This window comes from Carettochelys insculpta, chromosome 2 (assembly GCF_033958435.1).
Source record: "Carettochelys insculpta isolate YL-2023 chromosome 2, ASM3395843v1, whole genome shotgun sequence".
Lineage (NCBI taxonomy): Eukaryota > Metazoa > Chordata > Testudines > Carettochelyidae > Carettochelys > Carettochelys insculpta.
This window is the reverse complement of record NC_134138.1, coordinates 99,383,015-99,400,860: the sequence shown is the minus strand read 5'-3', so window position 1 is coordinate 99,400,860 and position 17,846 is coordinate 99,383,015. Positions and strand designations below refer to the sequence as shown.

Below are 17,846 nucleotides of genomic sequence, written 5' to 3'. Positions count from 1 at the left end.
GGCCACTCAGTACTTTTGTTTTTATGGCAGTTAAGTCACAAGAGCACATGACCAAGAGTCTTCACTTCTCAATATGAAATCCGGATTGGTGCACTAGTTCTTTATCACGATCCTTTTCCCCCTGCATCTATTGTTTTCTGGAATAATTATATGTAATTGGATCATGGTAGAACAAATTTTTCAATTGGGTCACTTTAAAGGTGATATTCAGATGATTACCTTCAAACACATCTCATTCATCTTTTACAAAGTAATCATTAACAAACACCTGAATCTCAATCATGAGTAAACGCATTCTAGTTTTATCAGGATTTTAATTAATCCTTATAATTCCTATTCAATTATATTTTCAGGCATGGGCAATTTTATTGTTCGCAATGGTGTCATTTAGTGTGTTGAGTGCCCCTCCATCATTTAAATGCTTTCCCTACTACTTTCTGAGGAGTTATCCAATGACAATAATTACAGTCTAAAGTAAAGATTTGGAGGAATTACAGGTACATTTCAGAGAAACTTAATTTGCAGATGAAACCCACCTAATGAAGACTTTGGAAAATTATGTGGTCTGTTTCATTAACTAGTGTATTTTTGTTTTATGATAGTATTTTAACAATATACAGTATAGTGCAAATGGACATTTAAAAGAAGGCTCGTGTGTGAGATGGGGTAGGAATGAAAAGGTCATCAGTTTGAAATATAGAGGCCCACAAAATTTAGTGCACCTTTCCATTTATTAGGGTTAATGTCATATTTTTGGGTGACTGCACAAGAAATTTATGTAAATTGATTGAGGTAACTCGTGAAGAAAATTGTTTTATTGTGGTCAGGTGCTTTAAATTACAGGTTGGAATTTGGCAAAGTTTATAATTGTGTGCTAGTCTTCCTGCCTTTCAAAGCTGTTTTTTCAAAATTGTCTTCAGCTCAGTCTCACTCTTGTGTATTAAAAATAAATGTGTTCAAAATATTTCATCTCTCTGAGTCTTTATTTGCATTAAAAGATCTGATATGTGGAAAAATAAAGTTAATTGACTGACAGCATGTTAAAGAGGTTTAAGGAAAGGTTACTGTGCTCTGGATGAAGTCGGTGTGCGTTTACAAATCCTAGTTTTTTTCATTTGTTTCTGGACATATAGGCTTTGCCTTGTTTAAAATGTTTTAATTTTGGAATTCCCTCATAAGAACAAGAGAATTTAGACTTGGAATGTCACTTTGCTTTGAACTATAATGTTCGAAACAGTACGAGCATTCAAATTTAAAAAAGCAGTCATTGGGCCCTTGTCCAGCAAAATAGTCATAGAATCCCACTGCAATCTGTAGGACTACTTGCATGCTTAATATTAGGGCACAGGCTTAGTGACCTGCTGGACTGGGGCTCTCTAACCTGCACATCCCTAACAGTATCTTTTCCAAAAGAGACTTGGCATTTCACACAGTTTTTCTCCAGGTAGTAATGGAGTAATTACTATGAGAAACAAATTGGAACAAATTACCAGTTTGTACATTCACCTTTAATAGTGGCTTCCAGGCTCTAAGTCTTTGATTTTTTTCAGTCTTTGCTGAATCGGTGACTTTGTTTTGCATTGTATGTTGTAGGCAGAGACTGACGGACGGCTAAACCTCCAAGACTCGTGAATATTCTGCATCTATAATTTGCAAACTGTTGACATGCAAGGCAAGATATGAACCCCTCTCTGGGAACAAAAGTGAGGCCTGATCAATATCAAGAAGGCCTCGTAATTATCTGTTTACAACGTAAACTGCATCCAGGGGATGAAGAACACCAGCATGCTACTTTGCAAAACAAAATAACTTGCTGTCTTCTGTGTTTTTTATAATGCCTGTATTAATTGTAGAAAGATGTACAAGAAATAAACTAGAAAATCCTTTGTATTGTACTGCCATTTTTATTGTATTTTTATACATTTTGGCAGCATTAAATATTTTTTTAAATTTACAACATGCTGTTGTGTGCATTATGTTGGGGGGAAAAAAATTAAACACTATTTCAAGAAAAATGGTATTTATTGTAAGGCTTTTCTATTTTTCTTACCCAGCTGGAAAAGTACAAATTTACTGAGTTTTCTGGTAGCCTCTCAGTTAGTTCTACCAGTCTTCCACATTTTGTTTTGTAAATATTCATCATAAAGAAACATGAATACTTGCTTTAGAGTAGCTCATTCCGTGTTTATTCTGATTTTATGTGCAAGCTATTTTGCATAACCTAGTGCCAGAAAGCTGCCACATGATACTGTGGTTGAGTATCTTCATGTTAATTTAAAAATATCAAACTTCTGTTTTTCCATAAGCATAACTGCACTTACTGCAAGTGTGAGTCTCTCTGTAGCTTCAGTGGGTTCATGCCTTTAAATTGATATTCTATGTATGTTACTGAATTTGCATCTTAATACTTGTGCAGTATGGTCAAGTAAATGATTACCATTGGGAACAGAACTTTGGAGTTTCATACACCAAATGGGGAGGTAGTGTGTAAGATAAGTGAGTCTATTAGACTTAAAAGGAACCTCAACAAGAATTACTGTAATCATTTATGTTGGAATACCGTACATGCTGAAGAACCAAAAGTGTAAATTAAAGTAGGCCCTTCTAACCCTTACCTCGCACCTTATATCCTTCCATTAGTTGCTTTTCCTGATTCATCCTTTTCTAGACACTCCAAACTATGTTAAATCACTTTGACTCCCTCAAACCTGTGTACTCAATATGGCTATGTACACGCTTACCCCGAACTTCAAAAGGGGCACGGTAATCAGGGTGATGGGAGATTACTAATGAAGTGCTGTGATAAATATGCAGCACTTCATTAGGCTAATTCTCCCCCATGGCAACTTCCAAGTGTCAAACTTCAAAGTGCCAGGATGCCATGTAGCTGCGGGCACTTAGAAGTGCCCACAGCTACATGGCATGCCGGCACTTGGAAGTTGCCATGGGGGAGAATTAGCCTAACGAAGTGCTGCATATTCATGGTAGCACTTCATTAGTAATCTCCCATCTGCCTGATTACCATGCCCCCTTCAAGGTTCAGGGCTGGTGCAGACATAGCCCAGGAGTGTTTTAACACTAATCCAAGGCTTTCTGTGTTCTGAGGCAACTTGACCTGGATTCTGCAGGTCAAAAAATTCTATGGTAGCCTCAGGTAAACTTAAAAAACAAAGGTTTTGTTGAATTGAAAAGGCTACAAGTCAATACAGAAAAATCATTTGTTAATTATTTTAATATTAAATGTTTGTGTTGTCAGTGGTGAGGAGGTGGGATTTGGTCTCAAGTGAAGCATGCGAGGAATTTTGAGGTTAGCATCTCTAGCTGCAGATTTCTGTTGAAATGAACAAAAGAAACCTAATCTTGAGTTCCTTGCCCCCAGTTTAGGAAAGCATCTCATTTCAAGATGGCACTAAAGCTTAATTGTCTTGAATTAGGGGTACTTGCCTAAATGGCTTAAATTATTAGCCTGTAGTTTTTGACTTGATATATTTCATGCCTATATAGTTCATGCCTCAGAGCTATTGTTTCACTCTGTGTAAAAGTTTGCTTTACCCTCCACTTACATTTTCAAAGCTTTCTTTGCACCCATGAGGCTATAAATACTTGTTAAAATGAAAAGTCAGATTCTACAGCACAGTTTTGCAGCATCTGTCTTGGCTATGAATTACATAGGGCCCTATTTACATCACTTTACATATTTCTAAATGTGGGACCCCCCCATGCTTCATGCATTTCAATCTCAACTACAACTTAATTATTAATAGGATTTCAAAAGCAAAAGTGAAATTAATGATTTGGATAATGAAGTAAACATGATTACAAGATAGGATTTCTATAAGCCTGCAGATCTGAAACTCTACACTTGTATTTTTATGGTTCATAACACTTTACAATGAAAGAAAGGCAGCTAGGTGCTCCTAAAGGGCTTTTTAGTAGTAGTTCAGGAAGATAGCAGTCTGTGCTACACAAGCCCTCTTTCTGCAATTGGTTCTCCACACATAGCCTCCTGCGCTCATTGAAGATCTTTGTTTTTTAATTAGTTGAAGGTTAAGCTGTAATCTTGTTCAAAGTTTCATTCAGCTAATTGCATTCTGTTTCCCTATGTTCATGTAGTTTCAGTTAAATACAACAGGCCAGTTTCTGGTGTGTTACACTGGTGTCAATCTGAGGTAACTCTGCCTTTATTCAAGCTATTCCAGGTCCTGACCACAGAAATTAGGTCTCTAATCTAGCTCAGCACTTTTTACCTTGATTTTAAATTCATTTCTGCAAGGGGTAAGCCATATATAACAAAATTGTGTTTATGCAATCACTCCTATTGATTTAAATGGCACTAAATAACCAGAGGAGCTAACGAACAGAAACACTAATGAAAGTTTTGTACAGTTCTCCATTGAAGAGGCGATTACATGACCCTTTAAGTTTGTTGCCTGCAGGGAGTGTGATATTCTTGCTTCTTGACTGAAATCAGGCTGCTAGTGGGGGCCAATGTCCTGGAGCCTGCTGATTCAAAAATACCAGGCTCCAGAGCCTTTAAATTGCTGGAGGGCCTTGCTCTGAGAGGTTTTGAGAGCTACATCAAGGCACAGGGACTGGTGCAGCGTGCTGAGGGCTGGCTACCCTAGTACCACTGCTCCTGCCCAAGGCCCCACTCCTTCCAGGAGCATGGAGCAAGCTCCTCCCTTGCCCAAGTGCCTGGCAAGTCTGTCACCTCCCCTGACTGAAATATATCATCCAGTCAAGTAACAGAGAGAAAGCTGTGCTAGTCTATATACTATCAAAACAAAAAAGCAGTAAAGTGACACTTTAAAGACCTAACAAAATAATTTATTAGGTGGTGAGCTTTTGTGGGACAGACCCACTTCTTCAGACCATAGCCAGACCAGAACAGACTTAATATTTAAGGCACAGAGAACCAAAAACAGTAATCAAGGTGGACAAATCAGAAAAAGGTGAGCAAATCAGAGAGTAGAGGGGGCAGAAGGTGGGGGGGGCGGGTAAGAATTAGGTTAAGCCAAGTATGCGAACAAGCCCCTACAGTGACCCAGAAAATTCCAATCTCGGTTCAAACCACGTGTTAATGTGTCAAATTTGAATATAAAAGACAGTTCAGCAGCCTCTCTTTGAAGAGTGTTGTGAAAATTCCTCTTCAGTAACATGCAAACTCTTAAGTCATTAACAGAATGGCCCAGGAGTGTTTTTATGTCTGTTTTGTGCCCATTAACTCTTTGTCTAAGAAAGTTTGAAGTCTGTCCAATATACAAAGCATCTGGGCATTGTTAGCACATGATGGCATATATGATGTTAGCTGAGGAAAATGAGACTGTGCCCGTGATTCTGTGAATAACCTGGTTAGGTCCAAGTGTATCCCCAGAATAGATATGTGGACAAAGCTGGCAGCGGGCTTTGTTGCAAGGAAAAGTCCCAGGACTGGTGTTCCTGTGGTATAGGCTGTCGTTGTTGGTGAGAATCCTCATAAGGTTGGGAGGTTGTCTGTAGGAGAGAACAGGCCTGTCACCCTCTTTCTTGGGAACTGGTCACCTCTTCCATGCATGCTCCCAGCTGTGCTAGACTGCAGCACAGAACTGTGGTGTGGGACAGGGAACCATGTGTCCCCAAGCTAGAGCTGATGCTCCTTTCAGTCCAGTGGTCATGAGGCAGTGGTTGGCCAGGGGTGCGGAAGGATCTGGGAAGTGCTGCTACTTGGCCCTTTGTGCAGAGAGATTTAGGAATGCATTGTACTCTTCACTACTAGCAGTGTCCTGCTCTAGTTCCCCACCCCTCCACTTGACAGCTATGCAGGGGGGAGCCCTGTGCAGGTGTCTGTTCCACTGTATGTGAAAATCTGTGGATACTCATGGGTATGTAGTGCTTTACTGGTATGCCTGATACCAGAAGTGGGTAAACTTGTTGAAAATAAAGAACAGACTTTTAAGACACAAATCAACATAAATTATGGGGGAGTAGTTAACATGGCTTTTATAATGGGAAATCATACCTCACTGATCTCCTAGAATTCTTCTGGGGGAGTGGGGTCAACAAGTATGTGGACAAAGGAGATCCAGTGGCTATAGTGTACTTAGTTTTCAGGAAGCTTTGATGAAGTCCCTCATCAAAGACAGCTATGAAGTAAGCAGCCATGATATAAAAGGGAAGGTCCTCTTATGGACTGGTAACCAGTTAAAAGCTACGAATCAAAGGGTATGAATAAATGGGCAGTTGTTAGAATGGAGAGGGATAAATAGCAGTGTTATCTTGGGCTATGACTATACTGGGGTTTTGTTGACAAAACTCATGAAGCGTCTACACCCACAATGCATTTTGTTGACAGAAACTGAGGACAAAAAAAAAAATCCCTATAGATGTTCCAGGGGGCCCTTTTGTCAACAGAGTGGGTCAAAGGACTGATTCACTTTTATGTGTAGACATCATCTATTGACGTAAGTTTTGTCAGAATACGTCTTTCTATAGTAACTTTTGTGGACAAATGCTTCTAGTGTAGACATAACCTTGGAGTATAAGCACCAGACAAAAAGCAGTAAACAGCGAGGTGGCAAATTTTTCAGATGATATAATTTCCAGGCAGATGGCAAAAAGCTACAGAAGGGTCTTACAAAACTGGGTAGCTGGACAATGAAATGGTGACAATCCCAATTAAAAATAAATCATGGGACATAATTTAGCTATGACCATTCAAGATAGATTTTTTTGTGGATTATTCTCTAACAACATCCTGTGTCACATCAGTCAAGACTACCTATGCTGGGAATCATTAAGTAAGTTTCTGTCTTATCTATGATAGTGCTTGGATATAAATCCATAGTATGCCCACATCCTGAATACCAGGTACAGATGTGATCAGCCTATCTCAAAATAGATATTTTGAAAATGGTTCAGAAAAAGGCAGTAACAGATACAGAACAACTGCCCTATGAGGAAAGATTAGTAAGACTGGGACTTTTCCATTTGGAAAATAAATGACTAAGGAGGTTATGATCATCTATAAAATTGTCATTGGTATGGAAGAAGTAGATAAGGAAGTGTTATTTATGCCTCATAACACAAGGATTAGGGGTTACCAAAGGAAATAGGTAGCAAGTGTGCAAACGGGTTCCCCCACAACCTCCAGGGAACCTGTGGAACTCCTTGCCATAGGATGTTGTGAAGGCCAAGACCAGTGGTGGGCAGCCTATAATCCAATGGGGTTCCACGTGCAAGCCTGCACACCCCTGTTGGGCCCTGGGGACTGTTCTTACCTATTCTTTCTTCCCCCATCTCCTAGCTGATTTGTGGCTTTCAAGCTGTGAGAGGGAGGGAGAAGGCGGGGGACATGGTATGAATCAGCCAATTCACAGCTCTCCAGAAGTCCGGGACAGGAGAGGGAAAAGCAAGGGTGGGTCACAACTGGGAGAGGAGGTAGGGAAGAGATGGGCAGGGATTTGATATGTTAAGTGTAATTTTGTTTTTATTTGAAGTTGACAGTTCTGATACTGCATCAATGATTAGAGAATCTCTACTTTGAAATATTTAACTTGCTGTGTATTAATGTATCTAATCTCATTCTTGTGATCATGGTTAGTATACAAGACTGATTTCAATCCTGTAGCCCCCTGCAGTGGAGGGGGGGCCTATTCACTAGCCTAGGTTGCCTGTGGCTGGCCCTGACTATAATTGGGTTCAAAGAGTTCAAGGAATATAGGTGCACGAATGGCAGAGATGGTACTAGTCTTTGTCAGAAGCTGGAAATGAGCAACAAGGGACAGATCATTTGCTGATTAGTAGTTCTTCTAATTTCCTCTGGTGTACTTGGCACTGGTCACTCTCAGAAGACAGTGTATTCAGCCAAGACTTTCTCTATGATCAAATATGGTCATTTTTATGTCCTGTATTTGTGCCTTCACATGCTGATCACCAGGAACTATTTAATTAAACAGACTGCAGAGTACTCAGGTTGTGCCCCACTCCTGTCTTTACACAGTAATATAAAGTTTGACATTCACAGCAGCTTTTTTTTCTAGTGATTATGTGGTTAGACTTCCACCCTTTTAAGCTAGCAGCACTGCCTTTTTGAATGCTATTACCTAGGACTCATTCTTAGTTCTGAGCAATTTTGTTTTCATTTTTAATAAGATGCCACATCCCTCATTCACAAATGCAACAGCCACCCTAGTCACTGCCCACATCCTTTGAATGTGTAGAACTAGTGATCTTAAGCTCTGAGGCTACGCAGTCCAATAGGCTTGCTGTTTGCCACAGGTAGCAAGCTGGACACTGCAGGGTGGCAAAATGCAGCTCCTTAAAGCTACACACATGAAGTGCCCTCTGTCCACTCAGTGCACATGGCCCACCACTTGATGGGACAAGCGCATGACAGTAGCTCCTCCTGCAGCTCTGCCCAGAGCTGTGAGACTCTGGTACATGCAGCATGGTTCCCCGTAGCTCCAGTGAACTGCCAGCAGTTTGCATGGGAGGTGGTGTACCTGGCTGAGGGGGAGGACATTGATTTTGAGTGGGGGGAGTCAGGCAGGTTGTGGCAATCCTTGAATTTCTATTGGACATTACTATGAGGCATCACACTTACGAAACACTTTGTTGTAGACTGATGTCCCAGTAACTCTAAACAGTCTGAGAAAAGAGAACTTGCTTTAATCATCAGATATGAATGTAAAAAAATCTCACTGTTTACAAAGATAGTAGTAGTTTAAACACTGCAGCTGTCCTATAGCAAAATGAAAACATGAAACCAAATTTTTTCCACTTTATAGCAGCACTTTTCTTTCATGCTTATAGTACTGAATGATTTACTCTATTGCGTTCTAAATTTAGAGCTAAATTTAAGTAACCAAGATATACACTACAAATTGAACCTCGCTATTATGGCAACATCCATAGTCTAGCATGATTTTAGTGAGCTGGTTTTATGGTCCATAAAGATTGTTAAACAGCCATCAATCCTGGCTTTCAGTGCTCCATGCTATTACTTAGCTGTAATTTACCCCATGTCTTTGCAGAGCTCAGTAAGCAATGGAACCATTGGTTATGCTGCTAGGCAACACTGACCTCCTGCAGTCCAGCAAATTCTCTTGTTCGACCCTGGATGAGAGAGGTTCAACCTGTACCAGCTATTTGGAACTAAGGTCTTTGCCCATAAAACACTTTAGTTGAACTTAGTTCAACCAATCCTAGGCTGAAATATTTGCACTAACAGACTTTTTGACTTGGTGATGTGTAATTAGTTCTGCATTATTTGCTGACTGTGACTGAGGTCGAGTCTACACTAGGGAAAACAGTCAATCCCATTTGTGCAATTCCAGCCACGCCACTAGCATAGCTAGAATAGATGTTTCACAATAGACTTTCTTCCCTAGTATAGATCAGGGTTCTTCAGGCTTGTGCTGACATCCCTTGTGCCACACCATAGCATGGAGTACCAGGGTTGACCGCCAAGCCCAGAGAAATCAATATTACTGAAACTTCACACACACAGCAAAATCAAACTCTGAAAGATCGCTCATGGCATGTCAAACACTGGGTAAGTATAAACATACTTTGAGTTTAGATCGCAAAACTTGAACAAAGAGTGGCAAGGTTTCTAAGTAGGTTCATTTAGTGTTTTTATCTCCTTTTAGATGTGTGTGGGGGGGGGGAGAGGCAGGCTTTTCTACAAATGTTCATGCTAATTGCCTTGTTTGAAGGAAGCTGGATTTTATCTACGGTCACATGTGAACAAAGGTATCAGAAGCATGCACCCCCTTTTGAGGCATCAGTCAAGAAAGAGAACACAATCAGTTGTGTATTCACAAGTCCTGAATTGTTAGAGAAAACTATTTGCAATCTACTAAGAGGCAGAAATGCTGACAACTTGTCAACTGGTAAGTGAACCTGATGTTTTGTGTTTAACTAGCCCAGTTAGTCCCTCTTGTGCTGATGGAAGAGTAAGTAAATCCCATCTTAGTATTACCATAACAACTTTTTGAAAACAAGTTAATCAATTTCCTCTGCAGAAGCCACCTGTATCTTTAGATTGTAATCTTAGTTTTAACGTTCCTGGAGAATTTAAAAAAAGTCTACTTCTAGTGGAGTGGTTTGATTATGTCCACAGAATTATCCAACTCCATAGTACGATACTTGTTATTTTTGTGTTGATGGAGGGAAGGACTGAATCTTAAACTTCTACCCTGTAGATGTGCAAAGCCAATCAGTATCCCCTCTCCCTGTTTCTTTAAATTTTAGAGGGATGGCTCTGGCTGCAGTGAGGCTAGCTGCCTTCTTTAGTAAGTATTATCCACCTATTCAGTTTTAACTGTGGTGTCTCTTTGCAGCCTGTGGGAAAGGACAGAGGCTATGTTCTCTTTTACAGCGAGGTGGTAGTAAATTAAGATAGCCTGAACTGCGTCATGTCTCCTGCACAGTAGCTCAACACAGCACACAATTACTCTGAGGGGTAGAAATGACTGGTGGTTTGCTCAGACTGTCACAAAGCTGGGAGGAAGAGGCTGAAGGGGTGAAGAGCTGGGCTGATAAAGGGCATGAGGCTAGACTCACATGCTGATCCCTAGGAATTACTAAATTTGCAGGTGACTGCTACCTTCATTGCAACAGGGGGTAGGCAGGACATGAAGTGGAGTGGTGATGGATTTTTAATGCACTTTTAGATTCACCCTGAAGAATGTAAAACATCTGGGCACAATATACAGTCTTTTGGTGACAGACTTTTTTAAAAAAATCCATACTATAGCAAAGGAAATGTTTGAATAAATAAAGGGTATAATGTACATGAAGTTAAATGTTAGACAACTGTTACTTTCATTCACTATGTTAGTCTTCAGAGGGAGGTCACAGATATTATACAACTGATTTTTCAGAATACCAGACTTGTCAGAAGAGTGCAGGTGGAAGGCCACTGCCAAACAGTAATCTCCAAGAATGTGGTATTTTCCATTGCAAACAAGTAGTTGTGGCATCTCTGTTCTGCTGATTTAAGAACAGAATACATTTTCAAACTCAAGAAGTACCATAGCCACAGATGGCAAACTATTTATCCCACTAGTCCCCAATCTATTGTGGGCATAGGACAGGTGTACATGGCTATACCAGACTGCTGCTTTTTAAACTAGCTATAACTGAAGATGATTGTAGATTGTCTTAGGAGAGCTACGAGGGTATCCAGCAGGGTAACTCCATCTCAACACACTGCTGCTCTTTTCAAACAGAGTCCTACCAAATTGACAGTCAGGAAAGACACATTGCAACTGTGAAATCTGGTCTGTAGTGAGCTTTTACCTAACAGGATACAAAATACCATGAGGGGACCAGCATTTTTCCCCCAAAGTGCAGGTCCTGACTCAAAAGGGAGGTGCAAGGAAATCACGAGTCTATTTCAAAAACGTCACAGTACTGCCATCCTTATTTCTACCTGCCTTCAGGGACAGGTAGATGGAAACTAGCAGCTATTGGTGCTGCCTTCAGAGCTAGGCATCTGACCATGTCAGTCAGATGCTGGACAGAAATAAGGATGGCAATACCATACAATCCTTACTACTGCACTGCCCCTAGTAGTGGCTCTCTCTTCACAGCTGGACTTCCTGCCTGTAGCCACTGCCTTCCAGCTCTAAAAGCAACACTATGGCGGCTAGCTGCAGCACTTAAGGGGAAGCACCGTAACCCCTGTTACAGAAACTCTGCAATCTCTCCCCAACAAATATTTGGGTCAGGACCCCTAAAATCACAATACCAGGAAATCCCATGAATGTGATAGTGACCAAAATGGACCATGAATTTGTTAACACCTTGCATACTAGATTTGAGTTTGTTTCCACAGATTGCAGTTGGAGCACCTCTTTAGGTTTCCACAAACCTTGAAACAAAGGACACCACCTGGTCAGGCATACACATTCAACTGACAGGCTGTCACGTTCATGAAAGCTCAGTTAAAAAGTGAAGTCTAATGTCAAAACAGTAAGAGCTAGGAGCAAAAACTATCTGAAAGAATACTTACTTCACTTTTAATGAGCTGGAGCCATTCATTAAGATAGTTAACAAGAGCCAGTGCATCAGGGATGTTGTCCCCCTCTGAGCAGAATTTCAACAGAACTGCCATTTGGATTCCATTTGTACAACTGGAACAGAAGGTGGTCAGATTGTCAGTTACGCAAATCACTAGAGGGGAGCTTACTGAACATCAATTTTTGGCCTTTTGCATTAAAGGCAGCAGTTAATGGGGTTTTTGGTTTGCTGCCTGATAGTTACTAATCTGGTTTTGGCTTTTGTAGGGGAGAGGACACAGATTTTATGCTGTGGGAGTATCACTTAGGAATTGCTACACAACTAGTCAGGTGTTCATACAGATTTCTTTGCTACTGACCCTTAATTTTTCATGTACCACAAACACTGAAAAGTGGAGTGGTTAGAGGCATCCTGCAAAACCAGTACCCCTACACCATGACAGAAGGTAGGACTTAGATACAGGCACTTAAATCAGGAAATAGCTGCTAGGTCCAGATGAACATGCTGGAAGATAACCAGAAGGATACAAAGGAAAACTCATGAGAGACAGAATAAAACAAGAAAGAGGATTAGAATCTGGATAATCAGTAAGGAAAGGCCAGACAGGAGTATAAATTTACTAAGCCTAACACATACATTCTTAGGACAGACGTAGTATGACATCAAGGGACCAAGGTAGAGCCTCCTCTGATACCAGTCAGAGGAAAAACAGAAAAATTCTAGTACAGTTGAGGCTGTCTCAAGATTTAGCCTAGGAATTGCACAATGCCTCATGCCTGATGGAATCCTAGGAGGAGCCTGTATTAAAATACTAGCAATGCAAATAGCAATCATTTCAAACAAGGGTTCATTACAAGTACAAATGAATTGATATGGTCAAACTGGAATTACACTGTTACCAATCCCAACTTTTATTATAATTAAACATTTCAGAAATTAGCACAGTCATTCTTGTACCTGATGACTAGAATGACACTATCTTTACTTTCTTAAAAACCATGAAGGAAGAATGAGATAGATACCCAATGAGAGGATGTGTATTTGATTATCATGAAGTAAAAATAGTGTAGAAGACACTCCTTATGTTTCCTAGTTGAATGGGCAAATTTAAAGAAATTTTTTTTATCCTGAGACATAAGAGCAAATATTTAAAATCCACACACACACACACACAAAAAAAAGCAAACAAAAAGCTTAAACCAAATTCTTCAGCCTAGGTCTGGCTATGCAAAGTGTGTCCTACAAATATTTGGTGCAGGGAATGTCAGACTGTCTTTCTGAGAAGCAGTACAGTGTAAATAGACCTATATATTGGATACAAGAAATTGGGATATTGGCCCAGTTTTCCCAATGACTTGCTATGTGAAAAGTAGGTCAAATCAAACATGTTTCCTATACCTGTTTCCCTTCTCATCTCATCCCTGGTCATGTCAATTTAGATAAACTTTTCAAGGAAGGAATTTTTTTATTTAGTTTGTGTTTACACAACACCTAGTGCAATAGGATCCAAATCTTAGTAGGGACTTCTGTGTGCTTCCATGATCCAAATAATAAATGCACCAATGAACAGTCAACGATCAACAGCTCTAGTCAGGGCAAATGTTCAGATGGACTGATAGGGAACATATGCTAGAAAAGTAGTAAATTCTTGTGCCTGGCACAAAATAATTTTAACACAGGTCATTGCAAAAAGTTGTTTAACTCACTCAGCATAGTAAGTTTCATGATCAAATTCTTGAAACTCAGACACATTTCTAGCATGACTTTTTACCCAAAAGTATTCTTTTCTTCAGTCTGCTGGTCCTGAAGCAAAGGACTCAAATCAAAATTTCAGAATTTTATCCTCTGAAGACAGCACATCACTGGGAACCTATTCTAACCATCATGAAGCAAGTCTCTTGACAAGCTGTTTAGCTCAACCTGTCTTTGTTATGGACCAACTAACAAGCGAAGTTTTCTGGCCCCTATTCTGACATAATTGTAACAATTTCTGCATTAATTTGGGGCTTAAATAGGTCAAAACAAATCTTCAGCCATGCCTACTTTCACATAGGATGAATGTTTCAGTTATGATCTTGATTGCAGCCTCCCTCATTTTTCCCTTCAGATGCCTCAAAACACATCAGTCAGACTGTTAGCTAGTGTGCTGCAGCTCTATTTTGCTAGGTTTTTTATGTATCAAATAAATTCTCTCAATCGCCTATTATATTCCTACAAGTTTTTCCTAAAGAATAACCATTACTAATAAAATACACAGCATCCCACAGAAAGACAATGATAATTTTTCCTGTGATTTTACTAAACAGCCATTGTATTGAATTGTAGATAGGGACTAAAAACAGGACTTCTGATACCTTGCTATAGTTCCCTCTAACATCTATCAGTTTACCCACCTCTCACTGAATAATAATTTTGTGATGCCACCTCCAGGAATATGCAGTACCATCTCTGTATCATTTACTCCTGGGTAAGCAGGGATTTTTTCCATCTCTTTCCAGTTTAGCCTCTGCATTAGATCTCCAACTATTTTCTGAATCGCTGGTGTGAGTAAGTATCGTAGTGGCGTACTGGAATAATAAAATGCAAGAATACTGTAAAAAAAGTTATATAAGTTACTTGTGTGAAAGTAGTGGTGATCTTCGAGAGCTTCAACCTTACAATGAAAGTACTAGAATCGCTTTATTCCTTAAGTCAAACACTCAGACTAATCTGATGTTTCAAAACATATGATAAACAAACAATCTGTCAAACAATTGCACAGTAAACTCTTCAGATACACACAATCAAGTTGCGCGTCTCAAGTTAATGCAACTGCTGCCCCTGTCAAGAGCGGGAAACTGCTCCTGGCAGGTCAGCAGCCTGACCCTTGCCACCCCTGACAGAAATGGTTTCCTGCTCCTGTAAAGGGTAGCATCTGCTAGGGGAGGCAGCTGAAAGTCAAGCTATCGTCCCTGTCAGGAGCCGGTTTCACGGTCTATGGAGCAGAGGGGAGCTAGGCAGCAGCCTGGCTCTCAGTTCCCTTCTGCTTGCAGAACTGGGAAACTCAGCAGGGCAAAAGCCCTGGTGCGTTTCCTGGCTCCAAAGAGTGGAGGGGAGCCAGGCTGCCCCGGGTTCCCGGATCCCCTCCACTCCCTGGAGCCAGGAAACTGCCCAAGGCTGCTGCCCTGCTCAGGTTCCCCTCTCTGCAAGAAAAGGGGAGCCAGGGGCCAGGCTGCCTGGTTCCCAGCTCCCCACCACTTGCAGGACCCAGGAAACTGACCAGCTGGTCAGTTTCCCAGGTCCCACAAGCAGAAAGGAGATGGAAACCAGGCTGGCCCCTGGTTCCCAGATCCCCAGCACTCTGGGAGCCTGGAAACTGACCAGTCCTGTCAGTTTCCCAACTCCTGCAAGCCCATGGGAGCCAGGAACCATGCTGTAGCCTGGTTTCCATCTCCCCTCAACTTGCATGAAAATTTGAGTTACCCAGGGGTTGCAGAGGGTTTACTGCACATTTTGGAAGCCAGTTATTTCAGCCCAAACCAATCCGAACATCATCTTTCTTTGAGTCACTACTACACCAGGAAAAAACCCACAAAAATCAATGACTGAATTTTAACTAATTTTTCAGAGTAGTAGTAGATGTTTCTTCTGAAAGGCCCAAATACATGTACCTTATCTAACTGGAAGGATAACGTGACAGTTTGAAGAACTGCTTAAAGTGATTTGTAAAAACAAAGAAGTAGTTTTCTTCCTCTCATATGAGCTGTTTTCACTACAGTAGGCTTAAAAATCAGACATGAGTACTGTGGGCTATGGTAGTATAATCAGACTTAGAATTAAGCTTTGAAGACACAACAATGTTTTAAGTCAGTTAGCCTGTTGGCAGCTACCAAAACAAACAAAAACAAAAACACTCAGGGGCTGTCTGTACTTGCCCCCAGCTTCGAAGGGGGCATGTTAATCAGGGCAATGGAAGATTACTAATGAAGTGCTGCAGCGAATACACAGCACTTCATTAGGCTAATTTTCGCCTGCAGTAACTTCAAAGCATCGAACTTCAACGTGCCGGCATGCATACAGACGTGGGTACTTCAAAGTCCCTTTACTCTTCAAAATTTTGAGGACTAAAGGGACTTTGAAGTGCCCACGGCTCCACGCATGCTGGCACATCAAAGCTTCAAACTTTGAAGTTGCTACAGGGGAGAATTAGCCTAATGAAGTGATGTGTATTCACCGCAGCACCTCATTAGTAATCTCCCGTCACCCTGATTAACATGCTCCTCCGAATCTGGGGGCAAGTGTAGACCCAGCCTCAGTCAACTGGAATGTATGAAGTGCTATATCATGGCCTACAATCAGCATATGTAAACAGCAGATCTATGAACAGTATATACTATTAGGGCATGCACCCTCCTGCATACCCCACTGTAGCCATGTTGTATTCAGCACCCACCTCTCCCACATTCTTTCTACCAATTTCCCTGATTAATCTGCTTCAAATCACGTACTCTCTTTACAGGACATAACTGATTAAGTCTTTCTACACAAACTAACTCACTATATCAGCTGTGCTGTTTTCACCTACTGTGGGTCCATTTAAGAGAGTCTTGCCTTGGTTCGAAAGGTATGTCCCACTTAGTCCCCCTCCTAAAGCTGGCATTACCTCTGTTGCCCCCGAAGCACACAGCTCTCTCCTCTTCTTGTGGAGCAGCACATATATCCATCAATTAAACCATCATAGTTTTTCCTCTTATGGTATAAGCTCTGACTCTCCTGGACCTGGGTAATTTTGGCAGTTATTACTGCTCTCTTTATGCCAGGCGATATAGCCTGAGAGGAAGTGTGGGTGTGAGGGAATGTGTGGTGTTTGGACAGAAACCCTGTCATTGTCTTTAAGTTACTGGGGCCAGGAGATTTCGCAGGGGGAGTGGGCCGAGGTTGCTGCAGTGCAGTGATCTCTAAGCATTTTACATTCAAGAGCTCTTGAATTTTAACTTTAACTTAAAAGCATTCCTGTACAGTTCTATTTCATAAATAGTAAGTAGGGTTGTCAATTAGTCCCAGTTAATCCATAAAATTAACTGAAAGCAACACTGACCAATTAAAAAAAAACAACACATTTATTGCATACCTGTGGATGGGGCAGGAGGCACTGGTGGCAGTAGGCTGAAGGTTTACCTGCAGCTTCCCAGGCAGCAGCTGGAGGATGAAGCAGCCTCAGCCCTATGCCCCAAGAGTGGCTACAATCCTGAAGGGGACTGAAGCCTCAAGTTCCATACCACATAAAGCCTTGGCAAAGGGCTAAATCCCTGCACTGGGCTGAAACCTGAGCCCTGAGGAGGGCTGAAGTCCACACCCTGAGGGGAGACTAAAGCCCCAAGCAAGGCTGAATCCCTAAAACCCACAGTGCTGACCCTATATTTAAAAATAGAGAACCCCAAACATGTTTAAATAAATGGTATTCTTATATTGTGTTACAGTCTGGTTTACCCGCAATTAGTTTTTTAAACTCGTAACAGCCCTAATATTAAGTTGACAACACAGTTAAGCAAAGAGAATCATATCAGATGTACCTAAATAACTGCATCTATGCTGAATGGAAACATGCCATTAAGACTTATGAAAAAGGTCTTGAATATTGACTTCTATAAAAAGTATGCATATGAACATACCCATGAAGCTGCTGATCATCACGCTGATATGCATGGCTGCTTGACAGAAGAATGACTTTGGCACATTTACTACTTTTCACCCAAGAAAGCAGTGTGTGACAAAATGATCTATATTTGTTCTTTATATCAAGATGAAAAGGAAGAAGAAATATCAAATATTTAAGAAATGACAAAAGTTACAATCATTAC

The 17,846-nt window shown here is 40.9% G+C and overlaps 2 protein-coding genes across 7 annotated transcripts in view; one reads left to right on the top strand and one right to left on the bottom strand.

The window, feature by feature from the left end:
• The window catches only part of PTPN2 (protein tyrosine phosphatase non-receptor type 2), a 48,411-nt gene extending 46,436 nt beyond the window's left edge, over nucleotides 1–1,975 (top strand). Inside the window, exon 10 of one of the 2 annotated variants that reach the window (XM_074987488.1) lies at nucleotides 1,594–1,975. In XM_074987488.1, the coding sequence (XP_074843589.1) occupies nucleotides 1,594–1,615 (22 nt within the window). In that variant the 3' untranslated portion in view covers nucleotides 1,616–1,975. The remainder of the gene's footprint in view (nucleotides 1–1,593) is intronic. The other variant, XM_074987489.1, reaches the window with a different exon arrangement.
• The window catches only part of PSMG2 (proteasome assembly chaperone 2), a 47,295-nt gene that overhangs the window by 22,416 nt on the left and 7,033 nt on the right, over nucleotides 1–17,846 (bottom strand). The window contains exons 4-9 of one of the 5 annotated variants that reach the window (XR_012644468.1): nucleotides 17,658–17,776; nucleotides 14,400–14,573; nucleotides 11,999–12,119; nucleotides 10,871–10,974; nucleotides 8,582–8,625; nucleotides 4,837–5,493 (exon numbers count right to left, since the gene is read on the bottom strand). Coding sequence is in view for 4 of the 5 variants with exons in the window: in XM_074987495.1 (XP_074843596.1) it covers nucleotides 10,879–10,974; nucleotides 11,999–12,119; nucleotides 14,400–14,573; nucleotides 17,658–17,776 (510 nt within the window). In the remaining variant the exon portion in view is untranslated. The other 4 variants (XM_074987496.1, XM_074987495.1, XM_074987494.1 and 1 more) reach the window with 4 other exon arrangements.